General features: G+C 48.3%; 2 protein-coding genes and 1 pseudogene across 3 annotated transcripts; 2 read left to right on the forward strand and 1 right to left on the reverse strand.

Moving 5' to 3' along the window:
* Positions 1-210: 210 nt before the first annotated feature.
* LOC109475373 (probable xyloglucan galactosyltransferase GT14) lies at positions 211-1,443 on the reverse strand (the record flags this gene model as incomplete). The annotated part of the gene is made up of 1 exon (XM_019775982.1): positions 211-1,443. A coding segment is annotated over one exon (1,233 nt), but the record flags the coding sequence as incomplete, so codon positions are not given.
* Positions 1,444-6,831: 5,388 nt separating this feature from the next.
* LOC109475384 lies at positions 6,832-17,020 on the forward strand. Of its 2 annotated transcripts, none has more exons than XM_019775991.1 (4): positions 6,832-7,213; positions 12,320-12,422; positions 15,265-15,361; positions 15,818-17,020. In XM_019775991.1, the coding sequence occupies exons 1-4, from the start codon at positions 7,039-7,041 to the stop codon at positions 15,944-15,946; spliced, it is 504 nt and encodes a 167-aa protein (XP_019631550.1). In that variant the 5' UTR covers positions 6,832-7,038; the 3' UTR covers positions 15,947-17,020. The 2 variants fall into 2 exon arrangements, with proteins under 2 accessions (XP_019631550.1, XP_019631551.1); XM_019775992.1 differs by having other exon boundaries at positions 6,844-7,213; positions 15,855-17,020.
* A 2,203-nt stretch (positions 17,021-19,223) lies between these two features.
* Positions 19,224-25,729, forward strand: part of LOC109475382 — a 12,901-nt pseudogene continuing 6,395 nt past the window's right edge.

Genomic DNA, 25,729 nt, shown 5'->3' on the forward strand with positions numbered 1-25,729 from the left:
ATGCATCACTCCCGACACAAATAAACACATATATAGCTGGCCTTTGTAATGACCAGTATTACTAGATACTAGCTACTATGTACCACATGTACTTACTTAATAAAAACACGTGGCAGTTTTGATAGTAGCACGTTCGCTGCTTGACGCTTTGTGGCAAATTATGCGTGACTGAGAGTCTGTCATGCAATACCTTATTCAGCCGCATGGGGGCTACTGGTTTCGGGGTTCCTGAAAATGGCGCGCCATTTCCGCCATCACCATGGAGAACGCGTCATGACTCGGGACTGAGGGGGGGTAGGAGTACTGCAGGAGGGGCGCGACCTTCCTCAGGTTGTCCTGCAGCAGCTTTATTCTCTCTGGCGGGATGTTCCGGAGTATGTCCAGGATTGAGCTGTTCCTCTCCGTCACGTCTGTCCCGTCTATGCTGACCGTGAACTCGCTGTAGTTCAGCACTTTGTCGAACGGGTATCGAACCGGGTGGTCAAGGGTGAAGGTCACGGGAACGCATCCACACGCAACGGCGTCGTAGAAGGACTTCCTGGTGGGCGAGTCTCCGGGGGGTTGCACGCAGAAGACGGAATGGCGCATCCACTCTACAACGTTCCCCTCCCAGTTCCCCCGGCACTCTGGAGTGAGCAGCCAGACCGGCCGGCCGTCTCTCCGCCTGGCCTCCTCACGGCTGTAGCGCCGGTCCGTGGCGCGGAACTGCGGCCTGAGCGCCGTTCGGATGCGGTGCGCGTTTCTGGAGCTGGCCGCCAGGAACACGAAAACGTCCCGCGAACCTGGCTCGCCGGCAATGTGTGACGCCTTCAGCTCAGCAACGTGTGACGCCTCATCCTGATGGCTACTGGATATCAGATGTCCGAACGCGGGGTACGGCGCCACGATGAGAGGGCGGCCCTTCCGGCCGAAGTGTGCCCGCAGTGCCGGGGAGAACTCCTCCTCTATCCCGGCGAACACGATGCTGCCGGCCTCGGGCAGCGCCAGGAAGCCGCAGTCCGGGCTCCACTGTTCGCGCTCGATCTTCCCCAGTGCCATGAGGTGCGGCTTGCCGCGGGACAGGTACGGGTACCGGCCCGTCAGGTGCGAGACCAGCCGCCGGTTCAGGGCGCCGGCCTGCAGGTGCGGGCAGAGGCACGCCAGCCCGGAGTAGTAGGGGATGTAGAAGGCGTCTGCCGCGCGCGGGTCCAGGGTGCGGTGGCGGCTGTGGCGCACCTTGTGGTGCAGGATCACCTCCAGTGCGAACATGTGCGTGCGGCGGAACGACGTGTTGCCGTGGCGCGCGAACTCCGGACCCATGCCGGAACTGCCGAGCCGGAAGCAGCCGCCAGTCGCCTGCTCCACGCAGCTGACGATGTTCCTGTTAAACTCCGCGGGAAGATCGTACACGTACAGTTGGAACCCTGCCGGGATGCTGTTCTGCTGCAGCGGATCCTGCAGGGCTTGTTCCCGCCCTTCCTGCTGCAGGGACTGCAAGGCCGGAATCTTCCTCAGCTGCAGCGGATTGTGTAGTGCCGGATTCTTCTGCAGCGGATTGTGTAGTGCCGGATTCTGCTGCAGCGGATTGTGTAGTGCCGGATTCTGCTGCAGCGGATTGTGTAGTGCCGGATTCTGCTGCAGCGGATCCTGCAGGGTCCTGGGAGTCCTGGATATAAAAGGAAAGAGAAGGTCATGGCGTCTGTTTCTATACGGGAGAAAAACCATGGAAAACATGCTGACCATCTTAAATATAGAATTATACGGCAGGTGTGTACAGGTAAAAACGGCAGGTGTGTACAGGTAAAACGGCAGGTGTGTACAGGTAAAAACGGCAGGTGTGTACAGGTAAAACGGCAGGTGTGTACAGGTAAAACGGCAGGTGTGTACAGGTAAAACGGCAGTGTGTACAGGTAAAACGGCAGGTGTGTACAGGTAAAACGGCAGGTGTGTACAGGTAAAACGGCAGTTGTGTACAGGTAAAACGGCAGGTGTGTACAGGTAAAACGGCAGGTGTGTACAGGTAAAACGGCAGGTGTGTACAGGTGAAACGGCAGGTGTGTACAGGTAAAACGGCAGGTAGGGTGGCGTGTGAGTATAAATCCCAGCGGAAGAGAAAAACGCGAGGGAAGGATTGATGACAAATCCCTGTTCACACCGGCTCATTATTAATTCAGCATCTCGCCGTTTGCCTGTTTGGAGAAATAACATGGTTTAAAACCAGATACGGGTCGGAGCATTATATGTCATGAGGAGAAATGTTTAAAGAGAAATGGATGTACACCCAAGTCAAATTTCGATTTGAAAAAAATGAAGCTAGTTTTAGCAGCTTTCACGAATCTGCTTCCGTAGGTACACAAACGCCACGTACCCTGCAGGCAGTGCCTCGGTCATATATAATGTTCGTGTTGTACAATTTCTGCCAGGCTTTGACAAGGATCGGCGACTGTGCTGATAATGTCATCAATATGGCCTTACACCTGCCGGCATTACTGAGTACTACGGGTAAAGGGCTTTTGACTTGCGTTAGTGGGGGGGGGGGCAGCCAGTTCTAGTCTGTACGCATGAAGCATCTCCGTTAGATTGTAGTGCCTGTGCGTTAAAGTGCGAGCAGCGAAGCACCTGCCCAATAACCCAAATACAGCTAGAACTACACACCCACTGTCCTATACTAAAATAACTATAACATATAAAATGAAAACTACGCACCTGTCCGATAGCCCGCCGGCCTCCCCAGCTCCGAGCTCGGCCGACTGTCCGGTCCCGTCAGAGGTTCTCCGCAGGTACAGCAGAGTTCCGCAGAGAAAAACCAACAGCAGAAACACCGTCTTCAGGCTCCGGCTTCTCAGCAGGAGCGCAGTCTTCAGGCCCTTGTTTCTCAACAGGAGCGCTTTCAGGCCTCTAATTCTCAATAAAAACGCAGCCTTCACGGGTCTGCTCGTCCTGGACATTTTGCAAAACAGCAGCGGCAGATTTGGTGACGTCATGCCCATCCTAACATACTCAGGTGTTGTCTCTCCGGAATCGATGTGGGTTATTGATTAGGATCAATTTGGGTTATTAATAAGAATCGATATGGATAATAGATAAGTAATCCATATTTTTCTCCACCGGTCAGCGTGAATGACGCTGTCTGAACGGCAGAAGGCGGACAGAGTCAGCAGCAGCGCTGCACCGCGGGCTCACCCATCAGGTCACGCGAGGTCAGATGTGGGGATGGACCTTTTCAAAGTGAGCTTTTATCATGACGTCTGACCCCCAGGATTTGTTGCCGGGAACTCCGGCCGTACGCGGATTTCTGGATACTCCATCAGCTCCACTAGCTATCAAAGTAGCTACTCTCCAAGTAAAGCAATATTTTTACTATCATAAATGAGTGAATGAATGAATGAATCGCTAAGAGACGTATGCTTTTAACCCATATCTACACGTAGATGCATACATGTATGATACATATATTTACATATTTATTAGGATGTTTCAGCTGCATCGAAGCCCATTGATAACATTGTATCTATCACCATCCGAAAAAAAAGCGACAAAGAACGGAAAACAACGCGCCATTCTATTGAGCAGCGCCGCCTGTGTTCTTTAAGCGGAAGTGCAGCACATATTGAGCAGCGCCTCCTGTGTTCTTTAAGCGGAAGTGCAGCGCATCACGCCCGTTTTTTGATCATTGCAGGAAGTCACGTGAGGCTCTGACTTGACAGACACGTTTTTGTGACGGAGTTACCGATAAATGTTAACATAAGATATCACAAGAACAATAACAATAACAATAACAGTCATGATGGAGTCACCAAAATATTTAACATAAGGCAATAGCAAATCCGTCTCAGCATCTTCCCAAAATTGCGAATGATGCAAGAACTTATCGCTATTGTAATGCTGTTAGGCGTCAGGCTGGGAGGGTCGCCGAGAATTTACCATGGGGCCGCTGAAAGCCACGTTCCACGCATCAAATCTGTGCCACTCGTGACGAGTCTGTTTGTGGTTGTACGCCCCTCCCACGTCTATGTGTGAATCTACTAGTGTCGATATGTAGAACACTTCCTGAATCTTTAGCCTACCTAAAGACAATACAGACTGATCGTCATGTAACACACACTCGGCATACAATTTCCGTTCCCAGATTGTTGTTTGATAATAGCAGGCTAAAATGGCACGACAGGTCACCCTGTTCTGGGAATGCAGTGAGGACTGAGGTCAATGACCCCAGTGATGACTTACTCGCGGGTGAAATTTCATGGGTGTAAAATTTCATGTATTTTATTTTCCTTCATGTCAGCAGACATGTACAAGACCGTTAGTGTGACGTGTGAAGGCCGTGTGTCAATCATCGCGGTCATTGACCCTGACCATCATCCCCGCACGTGCGCGTCATCAATCTTCCCATGGTGCTCTGCGGTAACATCGCGTAAAGGAAACATCCCAAAAAAATATGGTGTATAGCAAAATGTCAGGATCAAAACGGAGGGTTGGTTGGGAATCTTGAATCCGTGGCGACAGGAGACAGTCATAAACCTGTGTGTACCAAGGAATAATCCCCCACCCCCCAACCACTGTGTTTTGATGTTGATCTCCCGATCGCGAAATAAAATTGGTCAAGCCTTATCAATGCTATCCCAAACCCCGACCACAGCATTATAACGGGCGATCCTCCACCCACACTATGATGTCCTCCGTTTGTGGAACCGTATTTTTGGCGCGGGATGTGGGGAGTTCAGCTGGGGAATGTCGGTCCCGGAACAAACAGTTCTCTGGTTACTGTCACAGCAGCCGGAGCGCTGCCGGGGAGATAATTGCACGTCTACAAGTTGGCACATCGCGCTACAAGCGGCTGGGGAGCGTACACCCCCTGTCTAACACAGAAAACCCCTACTTTTAGACCCCATACCCATCCCACCATCCCACCACCACTATAAGCGGTTGAGGAGCGCTGACAAACATGTAAGACAGCATAGACCCTCCCCCCAACTGCATGTACCACCCAAACCATTATTTCTAAACAAATGTGGCTCTCCGTGATGCGCGTTTCATGCACAAAGTAAAAACAATGAATCGATATTTGTTGTGTAGTACAGGCTACCGGGAAGTAATGTATTCATATACTTTACAGAACATTGTACTGAGCTGCGTGACTTTATTCCTACTTTGTTCCAACTTCCTTAGCCGCGGTGAAAATGAGAAGTTCCTTGCCGCTTCTTGAGCTCGCCTTGCGCCAAGCTGAGGAACCTTAGATATACCACAGAATCCTGCGGACTTTGTTAGGATGTCTGGATCTGGCGGCCTGACCGGAACATCCGGTTTTGGAACATGGCGAGGAGCGATATCTGTGTGCTGAGTCAGCGGAAAGTAGCGGGGGTGAAACGACTTCAGATGTTTGTCGTGTAATAATGCAGACACGTGTTGGAACAACATGGGGGTACGGGTGGGAGAGGATGGGATGTTTTGATCACGTATGTCACGTGACGTGATGCCTGATGGAACAGGACAACATGAGGAGGGGTGTTTTGAGCACATCACGTGACGGAACAACATGAGATGTGTTTTGATCACGTAACGCACGTCAAGCCGCCTGACAACGCTCGGCTCTATGCAAATCCGCGGCCCGGGCGCATGCGCACACCCGCCCGCCGGCCGCGATGTTTTGACGGGAACTTTCACTTGTTGTGACGGGACATCCGGGACATCCCGGACATCCGGGACCTGTTTCTGACGGAAGATAAAAATAACGTCTGAAATCGTGCTGAAATCGCCCCCCTCCCTTCCATGGCAAAATCATAGCCAAAAGGCCTGCGGTGCCCATATCTGCTTGGAGCTTAGTGCACAATTGATCATGAATGTTGCTGACTTTCCCAAGGCTAAAAGGCCAACATGCAGTTCACTGAAACTCGGGCTTAAATCGGGCAGAAGGCCGCTCCGTGGAGACGTGAAACGTTGTCCTGCCGCCTTCTGCTCGCTAGCTGCTCCGCTGGGCACAGGCTCCCAGGGAAGACTTTGCGCTGAGGGTGTTCTTTAAAAGGGTTTTTGTAACGTTGGGGGTAAAAGGCCTTTCTAATTAGCTGAGAAAGCAGGTGATTCGGGTCGGAGGGGGTAATTGTACACATCCTCCAGGCGCGACGGGACGGAATAAAGTACTGCTGAACTGAACAATCGCACGCTCGACTCGGCAGCGACAATGGCGGGAAAAGTGACATCACGCTTCGCTGCCTCCGTAAGGGACACCTGGTCTCGTGGCTTACGTGCTCAAGACAATGCCTCTCATTCTTAAATGTCACTTGTGAAGATGTCAGCAAAAAAAGTCAAGAAGCACAAAATCACTTTTTCAGCTGAATGTTGCCACACACACCGCAGTTAGAAGGAGCGCGCGACCTGCGCAACTCCTGCACAGCGTTAAAGGCATCCAGTGCAGTTTTCATGGCTTTGAAACTCGATTTTTCAAAGCCAGTATTCTAGCCATTTTCCTACATACTGAGTTGAAAACACACTGTCCCAATGTATATTGACCCTCGTGGAACAAAAATACCAAAAATTCTGACGGAAAATGATTACTAGTACTTGGCTGATTTTAGGGTACCACCCATAAAATAAGGACTCATCTTGGGGCTTGTTTCTCCAGTATTAAGTACCCAAAGTATGTTCTAATGATTCAAATGTGCTAATGTGAAACAGTATGTGTCAATATCACAAAGATTGCCTTATTCAGAGACAGAGTATTTCCAGTTTTGCTGCCCTGAAATGGCATTGGAAACCTTTAAGCCGCGGCACAACCACCTTGCAGCCTTGGCGGGAAAGTCTCCCGGATTCCGGTCACGTCTGGGTTTGTTTTCGGCCTGTCGGGCGGTGATTGGGAGTCTGTAGCTGCAGGCCGGGACCTTGGCTGGGTCAGAGTTCCCGCTCGGATTACTTGGCTGGGACAGTGGGAGGTCCGCACGTACCGCCCTTAACAACAACTCCGTACCGAGGGAGGAGCTTCGCTCGCGCAGGTTTAAATAGCAGCAGTGCGACTGGCAGGCAGATCCACAGTAAGCAGCAGGTCTGTACACAACCGGAGCCACCATGTCCCTGTTAGCAGCGAGACTACCGACCGGAGCGTCTCTCCGCGCGCTGGGCTGCCTGGCCCGGCCAACTCACCCGCCAGCCGCCCGGCCAACTCACCCGACAGCCGCCCGGCCAACTCACCCGCCAGCCGCCGCCTGCCAGGCCGTCAGGACGTACAGCGAGGGCGAGAAAAGTGAGTGGATTCATGCTATTATTACAGGAGAATAGAAATGTAAGAAATGGAGACATGTCACCGCACTCTCCCGTTATAAACCACACATACACAGCAGTCAGGTGGAAGCGCTATAGCAGCTAGCCTAGAATCTGTCTGGTAAAAATGGTGGAAATGTCGGGGGTTTCCAGACGGCCGCATAGCAGCGCGCTCAACGTTCAACATGACCGTGGAAAATACCACAGACACCAGCACTGTACGTTCTCAATCATCATCCGACGGGAATTTCGGCTGCACTTTAAATTTATAATTGCTCAGTGTAGAATATAGATGCTGAGAGGCCCAACGCGAGGTACTGGATACGCGAGGTACTGGATAGGCTTTCTGTTATGATTATTTCCGATCGACGCACAATTCTTTTACTTCGTGGAACGCAAATCAAAATATTGGCGTCTGTTTTTGTTTGTCTGTTTGTTCTGTTTTGTTTTGTTTTTCTGTGTCTTTCTCGGTCCAAACCAAAACATTCATGTATATTCATGAGAATCTACCGTCAGCCGCAGGTATGTTTACTTCCCGCCGTTCGGTGCTCCCAACTCGCTAATGTAGGGCAGATATACAGGCCTGGTGTCTGCAGCTTTCCTCATATTTCACCTTCACCTTGCTAAAGCCTTGCACTTGATCCCTCTCTATAATTTATATAATTTACTGCCACTGTGCCGGCAACAAAATCACTGCACATCTCGGCCTGGTTCCGATGGACGCAATCACTCGTAACTTCCCACCGATTGTCACATCCTACCTGGTGCTTCGGTTTCTTTAATATAATTACACGCAGACACGACTGAAATGGCAGGTTACACGTCTGGATTAAATGCACTTGGCTTGGGTTACGCATTTCGGCCTGGGTTACACATATCGGCCTGGGTTGCGCATTTCTGGTTAATTATGTGAGCTGCGCATTTTACGTGGCCATGTTGTCCGCCAGGAAATTATCTCCGCGCTTGAACTTGATGGACTTGTAACAGCCGATAATATATCTTACAGCATCAAATATCCGAGTCTGGATAGCAGAACAATATCGCATTTCTCATTCTGATGGTATCGTCTGGTGCTCAGTTTCAGCTGTGATCATGAGCCCACATGTACAGCCGCATGTTGCTAATGTGTTTCTGTATATACGCGTAGTCTTTGGAAGAAATCAATCAATCAATCAACCAATCTTTATTGCGCAACAATTGCAATGGATACAATGTATGGCAAGTGTTTAAATCAAAATGATGTGATGTCGTCGTGCGTTGTTGCTGGTAAAGCTCAGAATTTACAGGCGACGCGGCGTTTCTCTAACTGTTAACATCGGAGCAGGGCGCACTTTTGGCTGCTGGCCAGATCTAGGATCAGGCGGTAGTTATTCCGCTCACGGCCGCGACTCCGTCCCGAAATTAGGTTTGACTCGGATTCTCCCCGCTATATTCGCGTTTCCCACATTCGGGTGTGCGGGTTAATGCCGTTATTGTGCTGTAGTTGTGCTGTAGTTGTGATATAGTTGTCCTGTTATTTTGCTACAGTTGTCCTGTTATTGTGCTATAGTTGTGCCGTTATTGCGCTGTAGTTGTGCTATAGTGTTTTGCTGGTAGATGTGCTGTTATTGTGCTGTAGATGTGCGATAGTTGTGCAGTAGTTGTGCTATAGTTGTGCTGTAGATGTGCTGTAGTCTTGCTGTAGTTGTGCTTTAGTTGTGCCGTTATTGTGCCGTTGTTGTACTGTAGTTGCGCTGTAGTTGTGCCGTTATTGTGCTATAGTTGTGCTATAGTTGTGCCGTTATTGTGCGATAGTTGTGCTGTAGTTGTGCCGTTATTGTGCTGTAGTTGTGCTGTTATTGTGCTGTAGTTGTGCTGTAGTTGTGCGGTTATTGTGCTATAGTTGTGCTGTAGTTGTGCTGTAGTTGTGCCGTTATTGTACGGTAGTTATTCCCCTCAAGGCAGTTTCTCCGTCCCGACATCAGGTTTGCCCCTGACTCCCCCCGCTATATCCTCCCCGCGGCCGCTAAGCCTCCATCTGCCTACGTGCCCGCCAGACACACGCCAATGGCGGCACGGGGACCGACGCAAAACCACATTTCTGCAGTTTCTCTGCAAAATCAAACTTACATTCCTATTAATAATTTTATTAGATGGCTAAAGATCAAAATTTTTCATTCACAACCACAACACATCGATACGTCGGCTGTTGTAAATAAGTGGTTGTGAATTAACTTATGATGATATCAAAAATATACATGTAACATTTTCCAAGAAAAATAACGAATAGCTTCTCTCTGACCCTGACCCTGTGCCAGGCGCGAGACGTGCCGCCGTGGCTAGTGGCAGCGCTGGAAAAATCTATGGACATTAGAGTAGGCAGAGTCTGGAGTAGAGTATGATCTCTTATTGTCATTCGCGGACGGTGCGGACAACCCATACAATTGTAGTCATATCATATCACACTACTGGTGGTATTCCATATACTAATGTCAAGTGTTGGCAGCCAGACGGACCCCTGCAGCTGAGGGTGGATATAACAAAGGTTAGAACAGGGACAAATCGCACCGGGAGGCGGCGGGGTGTTCTAGATCTGCTGACTGTTCGCAGACCTGAGGCAATGCGCCCCCATCACCCCCCCCCCCGTCCGTCAGGTGGCTTATCCACAACACAAAACACAATGTTCTTCTGCTAGACGCAGCAATTTGGCGCGTTTGTGCTTATAGCGTGAAGACCTGTCAGACGTCCAGTTTGTGCCTATAGCGAGAAGGCTTGTAAAAATGTTTGCGCTTATAGCATGGAAACCTGTCACTCTTTACTTAGCCGTGAAGGTTTTTGGTCCGTTCAACCCACGAAACCTGGATAACAGACAGAACAAAGGTCACTGACCTGCTAGCTCAAGGTCATTCTGTCTGAAAGTCAGAAAAAACAAACCCAGACGCGGAACTGACCGTGTTCTGATGTTCAGGAGATGTTTATGGTGAAAACTCAAATTTTCAGGTATTGATTTCAGTTGTGTTGACAATAATAAAAGGACTGCCACCCAAAACGGCAAGCACAAACGAAAACCACAATGGCAACTTTGTTTTGAAATGCATCTCGAGTGGGTGTGTCCATGTAGTAGCAGGGAGACGTGCATTCTCCAAACCATCGCAGCCTCTACAAGTCATCGCCGTGCTTTTATCCCCAGTAAAACACGGAGACTCGGGATGTTGTCACGCCTGCAGAACCCATCTATCATGTCACTAACGATGTCACACGAACCCAGGACTGACATGACGTCCTCACACAAACCCACGGGAGCCGCACAGTAGCGACACGGTAAATAGGACGTGTCTGCGGGACAAAGTTTCTGACGTGTCGTGTTAAATTTCCCGAGACGGGCCTATTCACGCGCGGCATTGACCCACATACCCGACACGGCTGGCTGGCAATAACAGGATACCTGCCTTAGTCACGTTTCTCTCAAAAGCAGCATAATAAGAGCACAACTACAGGACAAAGTTTCTGGTGTTAACGTTACTGCTGACAACACTGTCGGCCGCCAGAGACGGGCCTATTCACGCGCGGCAATGACCCACATACCCGACACGGCGTGTCTGGTCAGGTTTCTCCAACTAACCTAACTACGGCACAACTACAGGACAACTACAACACAACTACAACACAACTACAACACAACCGCAGTGCAACTACAACACAACCGCAGTGCAACTCCCCGCCATGTCAGTACTGTGATGTATTGTACATGTGTTTTATGGGTTTTTACCTGAAATAAAGAATGAATGAGTACATGGTGTACAAAATGGCTTACACTATCAGCTACAGCATTGTTGGCAAAGAAAAGAAACAGCTAGACCTGACAGCCAAAAAAGTGTGAAGAAACAGAGCTACAACATTAACAGCCAAGAAATTGTGTATACACTCTGGTTCTGCGCTCGGGACATCCCAGTTTGCCCTTGGCCCTGCGTTCTGGCTTCTGGAGCGGGACATCCCAGTTTGCCCTTGGCCCTGAGTTCTGGCTTCTGGAGCGGGACATCCCAGTTTGCCATTGGCCCTGCGTTCTGGCTGCTGGAGCGGTGCCACTAAGTGATTCCACACGCCGGGACTTTGTGGCATCCAGAGGGACTCTGTGGGCCAAAGTTGGGAGCGAGTTGAAATACTTACCGTCTCTGCAACTGTAGAACCTTAAGTTAACGCGGACAGACAGAAAGACATGTGTGCGGCAGATTTACGGCTCGTGTCGTGAACTTGGAAAAACTGCTGCTTGTAGAGTTCACAACCCTCAGCGTTAACTATCTGTGATATTGGTCCATCTGATAAAACGTAAGATCCACAGTACAGTAATACATGTAACGTTACATGTGCTGTTGGTAGTATGTAATAAAGTAAGTCCACAGTACAGTAATGCGTACTGTGGCTAGTCCATATAATAAAGCACGTCCGCAGTACCCAGCAATAAATTATAGTCTTGAATTTATGTGGGTCAGTCCTGCGTGTCTTCTTTGATGTATTTTTCTTTTAGATCAACTTAGATCAAAGTTCATCTGTCTACTACGAGCCTGTAAGCTATATTTGACATGAGCTCTCGGCCGGGCCCGTAAATTACCTCAGCTGGTATGTCTGAACTCTGTAGGGTACTTCTGTACCGTCTGACACACTTATACATACAGCCCTCACACATGGACATGGACGTGTACGGTGTATTTCTGCATCATATGTTCTGCATTATTGACATATTGGCACACGTACAGTTGTCACACTTGTATATAGACATGTCTCTGTATCATGCGTTCTGTCTTTTGGACACGCGCTTTATTAGTAATAATCACATGAATGATTAATTTTAGTGCATATTTCAGTCCGATGTTGGAGAATAATGCATGTAATGTAACGGGACCTAATCTATAAAGTATGTTATATAAGGAGTATCTATATGACAGAAAAAATGACACTACCTGTAACATCGACATGAGATCGATGTTTGAAGGCAAAAGAATTCAGCAAGCGTCTTTGTAACAGTACAAGTGTTCACTGTTTACTTTTGTATGAAAGAGACAGTTTTTCACCGCCATGTTTGTTTGTTTATTTGTTTGGTTGTTGACTGCAGATCCCGCGAACATAGCCGGCTACCACCCGGGTAAAGTGGACAAGTTCGCTCTGCGGGCCACCAGAAAGGTCAAGAAGGGGGAGGAGTATCCACAGGAAGTCAGGTGAGTTAGGGTTAGGGAATATCCACTTCAGGTGAGTTAGGGTTAGGGAATATCCACTTCAGGTGAGTTAGGGTTGGGGAACACAGAAGGGATATCCACAGGAAGTCAGGTGAGTGGAAGGAACAAGGGCTTCAAAAAGAGGTTCAGTATTCATGTTGGAACACAGCACAGAGGATTACAACACATGACACACCATTTATTACAGCACATAATGCGTTATTTAAACAGTACAGAGGATTACAACATATGATACTAGTACACCATTTATTGCAGCACATGCATAATACGTTATTTAAACAGCACAGATGATTACAACACATGACACACCATTTATTGCAACATCAATACGTTATTTGAACAGTACAGGGGATTACAGCACGTAACAAGTAAAATCTGAGATTTTATACCTCCGGGCTTTTCATTGTATATTTTTATATAGGGTTTTAAACGAAGAATTTATCGAGACCGGACACCCCTCTGTGTGAGGGGTCATATACGTGGACCAGACCGAGAATAGCTTAAAAACGCCAAAGGTCAACGGTCGTGACCACTTTCACGCTAAAAGGGGTGTTTTGGGGCCACCAAAGGCACCATTTTCACGCCCGAAAACACATATACAATATAAACAAAGGAACGTGCATCATCTGCAGCCCAATAGCAAAACATATACCGAGTCTCAAAAGAATCCGTCCACCCAAACGCGAGAAACAGCTGCGAACATGAAAATCTAAATCTCTCACAAAACCCTTCCGCGGAAGGATGTCTCCTTCCCCGGAGGTAATAATAGTCGTTATTTAAACTGCACAAAGGATTGCAGCACATCATCATCATAATACGTTATTTTAACAGCACAGAGGATAACAGCACGTCATAGCCGTTCATTGCAGTGCGGGTTTGTGGGTCAGACCTGATGTGGTCGGTATGAAGTTATGACCACCAAATCAAACATGAAAGGCTTCCTGTGTCACCAGATATGAGTCGCGTTGGCTGAGGGACATGAAAGCCCTTCTGTGTCACTGATAGCACCCGGGTCGGATGATTGACAGGTTCAGGTCCATGAGCGTGCGTCAGGCATGCGGGGTCACCTAAGGTCATGATCATGTGGCATGACGCTAAAAATGAGGCCATGGTCAAATGTAGACCGTCAAACTGCACACGAATTCCGGCTTATAGAAACCTGGCCCATATATAGTTGCTGAGCAAACGTAGCTTTGACAGGGTCCGCTGGTTTTGTAAACTGTGTTCATCAGTTAATATATATAATATATATGATCAATCATATCTGCTATCCACACATTTGCTGAGTAACCTCCAGCCTATATATAACCCATATAATCTGCCCGGACAGAAATGTGACTGTTTACAGATATTCTCGGCAGTTGGACAAACGTCAGCTCATGTCAGCAGGGTGCGGAGTTTGGAACAAACATCAGACCCTGTGTAGTACCAGTAGTGTCGTCTTTAGTCTCGTGTTTGCGCAGTTATGTGATCCCCGATGTGGGAGAACTTTTGGCCCATGTTTGTTGCTGAAACGCGGGTGTATGGCAGGGCTTTATCCAGTACGCCACCCTTCAACCAGCGAAAAAAGAGAACCCCGATAAGAACGAATGAAACACGTCAAACTAAACCTACGCCAAACCTCTGCTTGGATTCCGGACTGTTAAAAACAAACCCTGAGGGGGAGGGGGGCGTGACGTGCTCAGACTGGTAATCAGTCTGTCACCTTGGGTGACCTTGCAGATTGGCGATTTGTTCGGAATCTGGAAACGCTCCAAACAGGAGAAGGATCTCCGCTTAAATCCGCTCCGATAGCGGGATGGGCGCTTTTCTATGGGGGATTATCTCATGTTGATATTAATAAGCTGATGTCCTTAAATGTTGTAGAATTGTTTAAAACTTCCATGTTGTGTGGGAATGATGCCGGAATAATGCGCATTAGATCCGATATCAGCGCCCGGGAACAGTTTGTGTAAGAACGGGATCACCTTTCCTGCGCCCCTACACGGCACAGTCCGGGCCCTGAGTGGGGCAAAACATTTGCTAAATCAAGACTCAGTCTGGTGACTCTCACACCGTAGTTTACTGTACCGAATTGTCAGTTTTCCCGCGTAAGGCCATGTTGATTTGATTATATGGATGACATCCGCGCGCGCATGAATTTTCGGCCATTTCCACAAAAAAAAAGTTTTCAACCATACTGTAAATCGTACAAAACAGTTGCAAAATGAGCAAAAATATGCCATAAGTTACAAAAACAATTAATAAAAACTATACCAATGCCGTAGAATGCCAAAATCAAACGAAAAAAGACGAAATTGTAAAGAAATGAACTTGAAGACTAGATTATTCGCCAAACCATATTCTGTGCCATTTGCTCAACCCTCATGACCACGTAGATTTGATAATGAAAAGAACTTTTTTTTTGCAACACTTTTTTTTATTCGCACGCGCGCATCAGTTTTGGGGCTCCCGGAGGATGTCATCCATATAATCAAATCAACATGGCCTAACGTACAAAGATATTGCCACAAAAATCTCCAACTTTAATTTGTGCGGATTCATTCCCCCCACGTTCGTATTGCCGCAGGGACATCGACGTTGACGTTGACATTGAAAAATAGATAGCGCAGAGTTCTGCCGCAATGTGGCTAGGGACGGATCGTTACGGTCTGGGGAGGGGATTGCGCAGAGTCTTGCCACAACGTGGGCTAGGGACGGATCGTTTCTGTCCGGGTGGGGGGGGGCTGTAGACGTTTGTCTGAAATGTTGTTAATTGTGTACTGAGCGTATAGAAACTGCTGGCTTGATGACGTGGCTAACGTTTCGCGCATTTTTCCTGCAGTTACGACACGATGACGGCGGCACGTGACAAGTTGAGAGTCATGGTCGTCACAGGAATCGTGGTCGTGGCGGGACTGGGTGCCGTCTGGTTCATCAAGGTAAACAAACAAACAAACAGACAAACCCTTATATGGAGTAGTGATACTGTGCGTGCACGTGACGTCAGACTTCCATGCGTATTACGTCATGTTGACTGTAACTCCTACACATTCCATTGTAACCTCTAGGTGTAACCACCAAACATGGCGGACACAACGTCACAATCACGTGACTTCTAGCAACCTATACATTTTAGATATTGTCTGTATTGAAAGGTGCTTCTTAAGACGTTCACAGTAGATGTCTGATGATGTTTGGTTTCACATTGCCAGTTCTGCATGCTTTAGTTAGCATTAGTGGACTAGAAAGGGAAGACTACGGCTCATCTTTGTGATTGGTTCGCAAATTATTCACGAATACGGGAAAAAGTCGGTGTTTGAATGACCCTAAGGTTTTCGGAAGCCGACTGAGTTTTTCTCTTCCCTTTCTAACTGTCTGCCTGTCCCCGTTATTAGGAGATCCTCTGGTACCCATTTCCCCTTGTCTATGCAGAAAGGAAAAGCGGAACGGGATCACGGAGACACACTGAGCAAGCGCAACCTGGCGCGCAAGGAACAGTGGGATGCCGAGAAAAAGGCTGCTGAAACCGAGGCTGCCGCCAAATAGAAGCTTCTGCTTTCCGGCAAACTGGGGAGGGCGAGAGCAGGAGGTCTCGCGAGAATAGCCGAGACTTGGGAACAGGGGAGAGGATGTGGCCGTGGTGGTTTCACCTTTACCCTCTGACCTCTGTCTGGGAGATTTTCGGCAGTGCTGAATTAAGGTCAAGGTCAGTTTAGAGGTCAGAGCTAAACGTTACAATCACCATGGCTACGCGGTCACGTGATGTTGGTTGGTTGATTATCGGTTGGTATTTTCAAGGATGACCTGACCTTGGTAAGTTAAAATGGCGGAGTTGGAGCCCTGTAGTTACTGTGGAAACCCTGTGGTTACCATGGAAACCCTGTGGTCACCATGGGAACCCTGTGGTTACCATGGAAACCCTGTAGTTACTGTACTATTCAGACGTTAGTAGTTCCATTCCGTACTACGGTAGTGTACATGTGTGTTCGTGTGCAGAGAGATGTAGGGAAACAGGTTCACCGCTCAACGCGACTTTAGTCAGTTGCTATAGCAGATTTAGCAAATTGTACAGTCCGGCAAACTAGAACACAGAAACTAACGAAAAGTTCACCTAGAATCCCCACGTCAGCAGTTAGTGCTGGTGACGTGTACGCAGGTATTTACTGGTGTCTGAAACACCCGGAAATGGAGAGGTTTATTTTTTAAGCCCGATGGATGCCGCTTCCTGGTGCTTGTGCCAATGACATACACCTTTACTAGTCGTTTGTATCGCACAGCTTTGCATGACATGAGCATTTACCCGTCGCCTTATGGCGTCCTGTATATACTGTATACTGCAGACCGTCTATTTTATGCTAAGCCTGTTGTACACGTACCAAGCGGAGTGCCTTTTGCGGAGGGTAGAGGTGATATCAGTTTGCTGGGAACAGAGGTGGACAGGGTATAGTGTAAGGTTAAAGATTTATTTCAAGTTTAGGTACGAAATGTACTGCAACTATTTTCATGTACCCGTCAATGTCTAAGGCTATGGCTAAGATTGTTTACTGAGATTTATTGAAATAAATTTGCAAGGAATAAATTTTTTTGCACTCAACTTTGATGAATCCTGTTCTTTTTCTCTCATCTGTTTTAAATAGTTAATGTAGATAGTAGAGACACTAGTTAAACACGTCAGCCTCTGGTAGAGACTAGTTAAACACGTCAGCCTCTGGTAGACACTAGTTAAACACGTCAGCCTCTGGTAGAGACTAGTTAAACACGTCAGCCTCTGGTAGAGACTAGTTAAACACGTCAGCCTCTGGTAGACACTAGTTAAACACGTCAGCCTCTGGTAGAGACTAGTTAAACACTTCGGCCTCTGGTAGAGACTAGTTAAACACTTCAGCCTCTGGTAGAGACTAGTTAAACACGTCAGCCTCTGGTAGAGACTAGTTAAACACGTCAGCCTCTGGTAGAGACTAGTTAAACACTTCGGCCTCTGGTAGAGACTAGTTAAACACTTCGGCCTCTGGTAGAGACTAGTTAAACACTTCAGCCTCTGGTAGAGACTAGTTAAACACACGTCACATAGACAGTCTTGGGAAGGAGAACGTATTTTCTGCGCAAAGTATAGCCTCTACCAGGCTTCGGGAGGCGGCTGGAAAGAGTAGAAAATCGGCCAAATAAAGAGATGACATGCCAGGGGAGTTGGGAGCGGAAAAATGTTCTCTCCGACAGACCAACTCCTCAGACATGTCATCTCTTTATTTGGCCGATTTCTACTCTTTCCAGCCGCCTAACGAAGCCTGGTACAGGCTATACACAAAGTATACTGGGAAAAATTAAGGCATCCTGGGAACGACTGACAGGAACTCTGATACGCCAGCGTTGGTTCATACAGAGTCCCAACCTTTTCTGGTATGGTAAATAAAACCCTTTTCATCATCGCTACTTTTAGTCAAGGATAAACTTGCTCGTCGAAAACAACAATACCTGGTATCACAATTATGAGCTGCCCGTGGTGAAGCCTTGCAGCTACGTGACAGAAAACGTGTGTAGCTACGTGACAGAAAACGTGTGTGTAAATCCCGCTCCGATTCTGGGAAACCAACCATAATAACCGCCTTGCACCTGTGCAGCCACGCTGCAGTACCAATATATTCCGCGGGGAGGCGCACCTGCGTAAGTAAAACTCGGCCTCTGACGAGAGACTCCAGCCAAACCTGTATCGCTTCTGTTGTGTTTTGAAGGTATAATGAAGCACCCATGGCGGGCCGGTAGATGGCAGGTGGCGTTCTTCTTGTAACTGTTACATATTCGCCAAGTGTTTGCGGAGAGCACTTGAAACTGTGAAGAGCCCACTTTCCCGGGGTATCCAGGCCCCATCCCGGATGTGGTCCGTAAGTAGGTTTTAATGCGGGACAGTTCGCGTTTCCCTGCCCGGCTATATCACAACACGCTGCTGGCAGATATTCACTTTGCTGGGGGCAAAACGGGGCATTTTTGTTGAGTAGTTTTGTTTTTTTTTTGTTTTTTTTTAACATAGACATGAAGCACATTGAAAAGACTGATGTACATTACGTTGTGTTCCTGTTGTTCATGGCCACAAATAAAGCAAGCATCAAAACGAATTCGAATCGTTTCTTTTACACTAAATTTCATTACGAATAACTTTTTTATCTATATATTTTAGTACACTTGCTGAACGTAACGTGTGGTTTACGGAGAAATCCAGAGAATGGGCACATGGTGACTCCGTCAAGTTCGTGCTTCATGTGTGTGATAATCCCCTCTCCACTAAAAACCTTGTCATGACAGGAATTCCACATTTCGGATCAGCCTAAGTGTTTTCCCGCAGATCTATGGGGACCCTCTCACACGCTTTAAAAGCTCTCGTGAAATTAGTTCATGTGCTGCATTATTTAACTGCACCTCTATCAGCTACTATACTGGCTCACAAGTCTGGAGACATCGGACTGCATAACTTTCCAAAATTACTGAACGGAGATCCAATGAGAAGCGAAGTTGATATATGCTGGTATCTTGAATTGTGAAAACATATCGCTCATTGCCGACACTTATACAAGCCGAATGCTACTTCATGGTGTAAAATCCGTGTGTATCGATTAAACCAGGTTATGACCACTTAATTGATCAGACCGCATTATTGGCACTTCAAAAATTAAAAAGAGGGCTTGATGCAGAAGCGGACCGGATGAGGCGATTTCAGATATCGATTGGAACAGTGGAAATGGCGTAGCTACAAAACTGCTACCGTCTTTTTCTTTTCTTGTATCAGACACTTAGTGGTTGGTGCGTCTATCAGCTTATTAGTCAGTTTGTACTTTTATACATACACGTCTGAACATGCGAGCTACAAAACTCGGACCGCCTGTGAACATGCGAGCCATCCTAGTCTGTGTTCTGCTGTACCTCCCAGTCTGGGGGATTCAGCAAACCGCCGCACAACACGCTGATTTCTACAGACAGCAAACTGAGCAACACGCCCGGTTTTACAGACAGGTTACCGCGGAGCAACACGCTTACCGACAGGACGCGTCGGACCGGGGAGTGTCCCGTGCGAGACGGTCCGCCTCTGACGACGACATCGCGGTCCTTCTGCGCGCGCACAACGACGCCCGGGCCAGCGCCACGCCGACCGCCGCCAACATGAAAAACATGGTCGGTAAACTTCATCTTCATCTGGGGTTACCCTCCAACAACCCCGCAGGGGTATCGCTCAGGGGTTAACATGTCGCTTTTCACGGTAATGTTTTAAAGACTCTTTTCGTGCATCATTCTTTTCTCTCTAGCTGTTCTCAAAGCGTCACTTTTCCTGACTGGTCATCCATCATATTTTTGTTGCACTTCAGAAAGTTTTCAAACACGACAAATCCTCAGTCTCAGGACTTTTCAACAGATCATTAGGGACAGAACTTGATCTAGTTGATGTTTAGGATGTCGTATTTACTAATTTTTTATGTACGGTGTATTTGTTGTATGTAATTTTATGTATACCCAGGCCAGGATTACCTGAAAAGCAGGCCTAAAAGTGAATCACTTTCAGACGAAATATGACAAACGTTTTCAGAGTTCCCCCCTCCCACAAAACAACGGACACAAGTTCGGCTATTATTATTTCTTTCTCATAGTTTTGCTTGTTTGCAGTTCTGGGATGAGAGACTTGCGTTCAAAGCGCAGACCTACTCTGCTCGGTGCCGATACGCAGCGAACCCGGACCGGTCGGTGGGCGGGGAGGGCTTCGCCACGGCCGGGGAGAACCTGTTCGCGTCGGCCGGGAGCGCCGGGCTGGAGGCGGCGGTGGCGAGCTGGCAGACGGAGGGCGCAGGGTACGACTTTACTACCAACACGTGCGCTGAGGGGGCCGACTGTTCCAGGTACACACAGGTAAGGCTGGCAGGGGGAGGGCGCAGGGTACAACACGTGTGCTGAGGGGGCCGACTGTTCCAGGTACACACAGGTAAGGGTTCACCTGTATCAGGTGCATACAGGTAAGGGTACGACAGGTAAGGCTTCAGGTACACAGCCAGTAACGCCTGTTGTCTGTATTTTGCTCAGCTGATGTGGGCGGCGTCCTACAAGGTGGGGTGCGGCTGGACGGTCTGTCCGAGACTAGACAACTTCGACGGAACCGACGTCTTCTTCCTGGTGTGTAACTACGGACCAGAGTAAGTAGATAGACACCTAACCCTAAGTACGGACCCGAGTAAGTACCGGCAGCGCCCTCATAGCATAACCCTAACCCTTATCCTAACCCTAACTGCGGACCCGAGCAAGTATAACCCTTATCATAACCCTAACTACGTACCAGATTAAGTCCTGAAAGTTCTCTAGCACACCTTATAATCGTCGGTCATTTTCGTACTGCCAGCGTTCTGAAAGTTCTTTACACTTTCGTATCGCCAGCCATTGTAGTACTCGTTTAGTTCAGTGGTGTTCATCTTTGGGCTCGTTTCAGAGGAAACACGGGCGGAGACAGGCCGTATAGAAGCGGGGCGGAGTGCTCACGATGCGCCTTCGGGAACGTGTGTACTGAGGACGGGCTCTGTAGTAAGTACCATAGGGAACGTGTGTACTGCGGACGGACTCTGTAGAAAGTACCATAGGGAACGTGTGTACTGAGGACGGACTCTGTAGTAAGTACCATAGGGAACGTGTGTACTGCGGACGGACTGTGTAGTAAGAAGTAAGATATAGAATCCATACATGGCACAGGACTAACCTGTTCCAGTCATGGACGCGCCTGTTATATCCAAACATAACACAAGACTGCCTTTTAGAAAACATAGAGACGGACTAAAGTCTGTCCGCTAACACCTGTATAACACAAAGCTACAGTAGTACAATGACACAAGACTGCCCACTAACCTGCTGTACCGTTGCAGTTATGGACGCGCCTGTTATATCCAAACTTAACACACCTATATCACACAAAGCTACAGTGGTACAATAACACCAGACTGCCCACTAACCTGTGGTACAATAACACCAGACTGCCCACTAACCTGTGGTACAATAACACCAGACTGCCCACTAACCTGTGGTACAATAACACCAGACTGCCCACTAACCTGTGGTACCGTTACAGTTATGGACTGCCCACTAACCTGTGGTACCGTTGTATGGACTGCCCACTAACCTGTGGTACCGTTGTATGGACTGCCCACTAACCTGTGGTACCGTTGCAGTTATGGACTGCCCACTAACCTGTGGTACCGTTGCAGTTATGGACTGCCCACTAACCTGTGGTACCGTTGCAGTTATATTAACTGGTACCTGTTGTACCGTTGCAGTTATGGACGCGCCGGAGAACCTGGCCGTTACTGACGTCACCTTTAGCTCCCTCTCCGTGTCCTGGGCCGGGTCCACCTCCATGGTGTCAAATTACGTCTTAACCTACGGGAGACAAGGAGGGAGGAACAGGTGAGAACCACGCCTTAACCTTAACCTACGGGAGACAAGGAGGGAGGAACAGGTGAGAACCACGCCTTAACCTTAACCTACGGGAGACAAGGAGGGAGGAACAGGTGAGAACCACGCCTTAACCTTAACCTACGGGAGACAAGGAGGGAGGAGCAGGTGAGAACCACTGTAACTTACGTCTTATCTTAAACCTACACAAGAAAGGAGGGGAGAGACAGGTAAGAGTTACGTCTTAACCTACGGACGGCAGGAGCAGGTGAGAACCACTGTAACTTACGTCTTATCTTAAACCTACACAAGAAAGAAGGGGAGAAACAGGTAGGGGTTACGTCTTAACCTACGTATTAACTTACACAAGACAGGTGGCAGAGACAGGTAACAACTATGTGCAGGTCTTGTAACCTGTACAAGACGTCTAACCTACAGGAGACAGGGTGGGAAGAGCAGGTGAGAACCACGTCTTAACATACTTAACAACAATTAGTCTACTTTTTTAAGAAAGAAAGGACCTTGAGATAAAAGGTGGACCTTTAAGCCTTGTTCCGAATCCCACTGGCTACGGGCATGTAACCGTTTCTGTACCCCCATCCCCCCCACAGAGAAGTTTCCCCGGCACCCGGACCCAGGGCGACGTCAGCAACTATTGTGGACCTGTTCCCGGGAACTGATTACGTCATCAGCCTAAAGGCTGCCGGGACACTGATGGAGAGCCTGCCGGTTACCGTGACGTCATCTACAGGTAAGTCGTGACGTCTTCTACAGGTAAGCTGTGACGTCTTCTACAGGTAAGCTGTGACGTCATCTACAAGTATGACGTGACGTCATCTACAGGTAAGTTGTGACGTCATCTACAGATAAGCTGTGACGTCATCAATATGTAATCTGTGACGTAATTTTTTCATATTGTTCATCATATACCAATGATGTTTTAGCAGTCTTGAGTTTATTGATGAAACACATAACGTTATAGCAGTCTGGATTTAATGGATAACACGCATAACGTTATAGTAGTCTACAGTTTAGGGATAACACACAAGACGTTGTTTCCAGAGTCTGTGATTGTGAACGTGGACTGCGACGCTACCTCCATGGGTGTGCAGATCCCCCTAGCGGGTCTGCCCGGTATTAACTCCAGCCGCGTGCGCCTGACGGACCCACAATGCCGCGGGACGGTGGACAGCGACAACCTGATCGTCAGGACGGACCTGACGGACTGCGGAACAACCTCACAGGTCAGGACGGGTCACAGGTCAGGACGGGTCACAGGTCAGGACGGGTCACAGGTCAGGACAGGTCACGTGTCAGAACAGGGAACAGGTCAGAACAGGGCACAGGTCAGAGCAGGTCACAGGTCAGAACGGGTTACAGATCGGAACAGGTTACAGTTTAAAACAGGTCACAGGTCAGAACGGGTCAGAGCAAGTCACAGGTCAGAACAGGTCACATGTCAGGACAGGTCAAGGACATGTCACAGGTCAGATCAGGTCAGGGACATGTCACGGGTTAGAACAGGTCACAGATTAAAACAGGTCAAAAGGTTTGAACAGATCAAGGACATGTCACAGGTCAGGTCCCTGGGTCAGACCAGGTCAGAGACATGTCACATGTCAGGTACAGGTCTGACCAGATCACAGGTCAGAACAGTTTCTCTTCAGCATAGATCACCACAAGGATGTAGTAACGATGATTGTTTTATCAAAATGCTTGTAGTTACACAATTTTTAGCCCTGAACGGGAAATGTCTACAAACTGTGTCACTTTAAAGGGGATAGTCGATAGATATGACAGCACCAGTTTTTATCCAAACATCTGCATGGAGGTTTGCTACCAGTAGGTCACGTGATACTTTGTTTCCCAGACCACAAACGGCTCTGACGTCATCGCGTTCACGAATGAGCTGATCATCGACGCGTCAGAAGGTCAGGAGGTCATGAGCTGGCCAATCAGCTGCAACTTCCTGGTGGCGGACTGGGTCGGCTTCGAGGGGGAAGGACTTCTGTTCGAGATCCCCAAACCAAGGTGGGTCAGGGGTCAGGGGTCATGGGTGGGTCAGGGCAAACCCAGGTTGGTCATGTGGGGACTATGGCAAACAGACCATATTGGTGGGTCCGACCATATTGTTTTAAATATTGTTTTATAATCCAGCACCGACGTGACTTAATGACGTAGCTGATAGTCACGCATCTTTTTCACACGGTGTGTTTGTGACGTCACAGTATCCAGGTGGAGGACGGTGAGCACAAGTTCAACTTCAACATGCACGTCTTCAAGTCCGAGGCGTTCGACAGCCCCTTCCGGACTTCCGACTACCCTATATCTGTAAGACCCTTTAGACTTTTACAGCCCCTTCCGGACGTCCGATTACCCTATTTCCGTAAGAACCTTCAGTCGTTGGACTTTTACACACATGCACACAAACACAGAGACACACAAACACACACACACAAGCACACACAAACAAACGCACACGCACACAGACACACCCTTCCGGACATCCGACAACCCCATTTCTGTAAGACCATTTAGTTTAGGCAAGCTAGGCTACTCTGGGCTACAGGGACAGTTTTAGACTTTGGGCAAGGCTACTCGGAGCTACAGGGACAGTTTTAGTCTTTAGGCAAGGCTGCTCAGAGCTACAGGGACAGTTGTAGTCTTTAGGCAAGGCTATTTAGAGCTACAGGGACAGTTTTAGTCTTTAGGCAAGGCTATCTAGAGCTACAGGGACAGTTGTAGTCTTTAGGCAAGGCTATTTAGAGCTACAGGGACAGTTTTAGTCTTTAGGCAAGACTACTCAGGGCTACAGGGACAGTTGTAGTCTTTAGGCAAGACTACTCAGGGCTACAGGGACAGTTGTAGTCTTTAGGCAAGGCTATTTAGAGCTACAGGGACAGTTTTAGTCTTACTCAGCTCAATCCGGATAATTCCGTTTCCTGCCTTAGGTTTTCCCCTCAGCTTAATCCGGAAAATTCCGTTTCGCGCCTTAGGTTTTCCCCTCCGAGCCGCTGTACTTCGGGCTGTTTGTGGACACGTCACTGCCAGGTTACGTCATGTTCGCTGAAACCTGCTTCGCGACGCCGTCCCCGGACCCCCAGGCCACGCCGCGGTACAGCATCATAGAAAACGGGTAGGTCTGTCTGTCTGTTGTTGTTGACGTTGTTTTGTTCACGTTGTTGATGTTGTTGTTGACGTTGTTGTCGTTGTTGGTGTTGACGTTGATGTTGTTTACTCCATTGCAGCTGTAACGTTGACGAGTCACTGTGGATCTTGTTGCTCCGTTGTTGTTGTTTTTGACGTTGTTGTTGACTTTGTTTTCGTTGACGTTGTTGTTGACGTTTGTCCCGTTGCAGCTGTAACGTTGAGTCACTGTGGATCTTGTTGCCCCATTGTTGTTGCTGCTATTGTTCTCGTTGACGTTGTTGATGATATTGTTGTTGTTGACGTTGTTGACGCTGTTGTTGTTTGTCCCGTTGCAGCTGAAACGTTGAGTCACTGTGGATCTTGTTGCCCCATTGTTGTTGCTGCTATTGTTCTCGTTGACGTTGTTGATGATATTGTTGTTGTTGACGTTGTTGATGATATTGTTGTACGTTATTTTTGTTGATGTTGTTGTTGTTGTTTGTCCCGTTGCAGCTGTAACGTTGACGAGTCGCTGACCGTGTACGACACCTCTCCGCTGGAGTTCCAGTTCAGCATCGCGTCTACACAGTTCCAGACGGAGGCAATGGTCAGGGCACGAGTATTGTCTCTGTGTGTGTGTGTGTGTGTGTGTGTGTGTGTGTGTGTGTGTGTGTGTGTGTGTGTGTGTGTGTGTGTGTGTAGTGTGTGTGTAGTGTGTGTCTGTCTGTGTGTCTATGTGTTGTCTGTGTGTGTGTGTGTGTGTGTGT

This window comes from Branchiostoma belcheri, unplaced genomic scaffold (assembly GCF_001625305.1).
Source record: "Branchiostoma belcheri isolate BF01 breed outbred unplaced genomic scaffold, Haploidv18h27 scaffold336, whole genome shotgun sequence".
Taxonomy (NCBI): domain Eukaryota; kingdom Metazoa; phylum Chordata; class Leptocardii; order Amphioxiformes; family Branchiostomatidae; genus Branchiostoma; species Branchiostoma belcheri.

Bases quoted from the DNA above. Each gene is read 5' to 3' on its own strand.
- LOC109475384 (XM_019775991.1), top strand. From the start codon at position 7,039: ATGTCCCTGTTAGCAGCGAGACTACCGACCGGAGCGTCTCTCCGCGCG. The intron at 7,214-12,319 runs GTGAGTGGATTC...TGTTGACTGCAG, and splicing joins GTACAGCGAGGGCGAGAAAA to ATCCCGCGAACATAGCCGGC. The intron at 12,423-15,264 runs GTGAGTTAGGGT...TTTTTCCTGCAG, and splicing joins GAGTATCCACAGGAAGTCAG to TTACGACACGATGACGGCGG.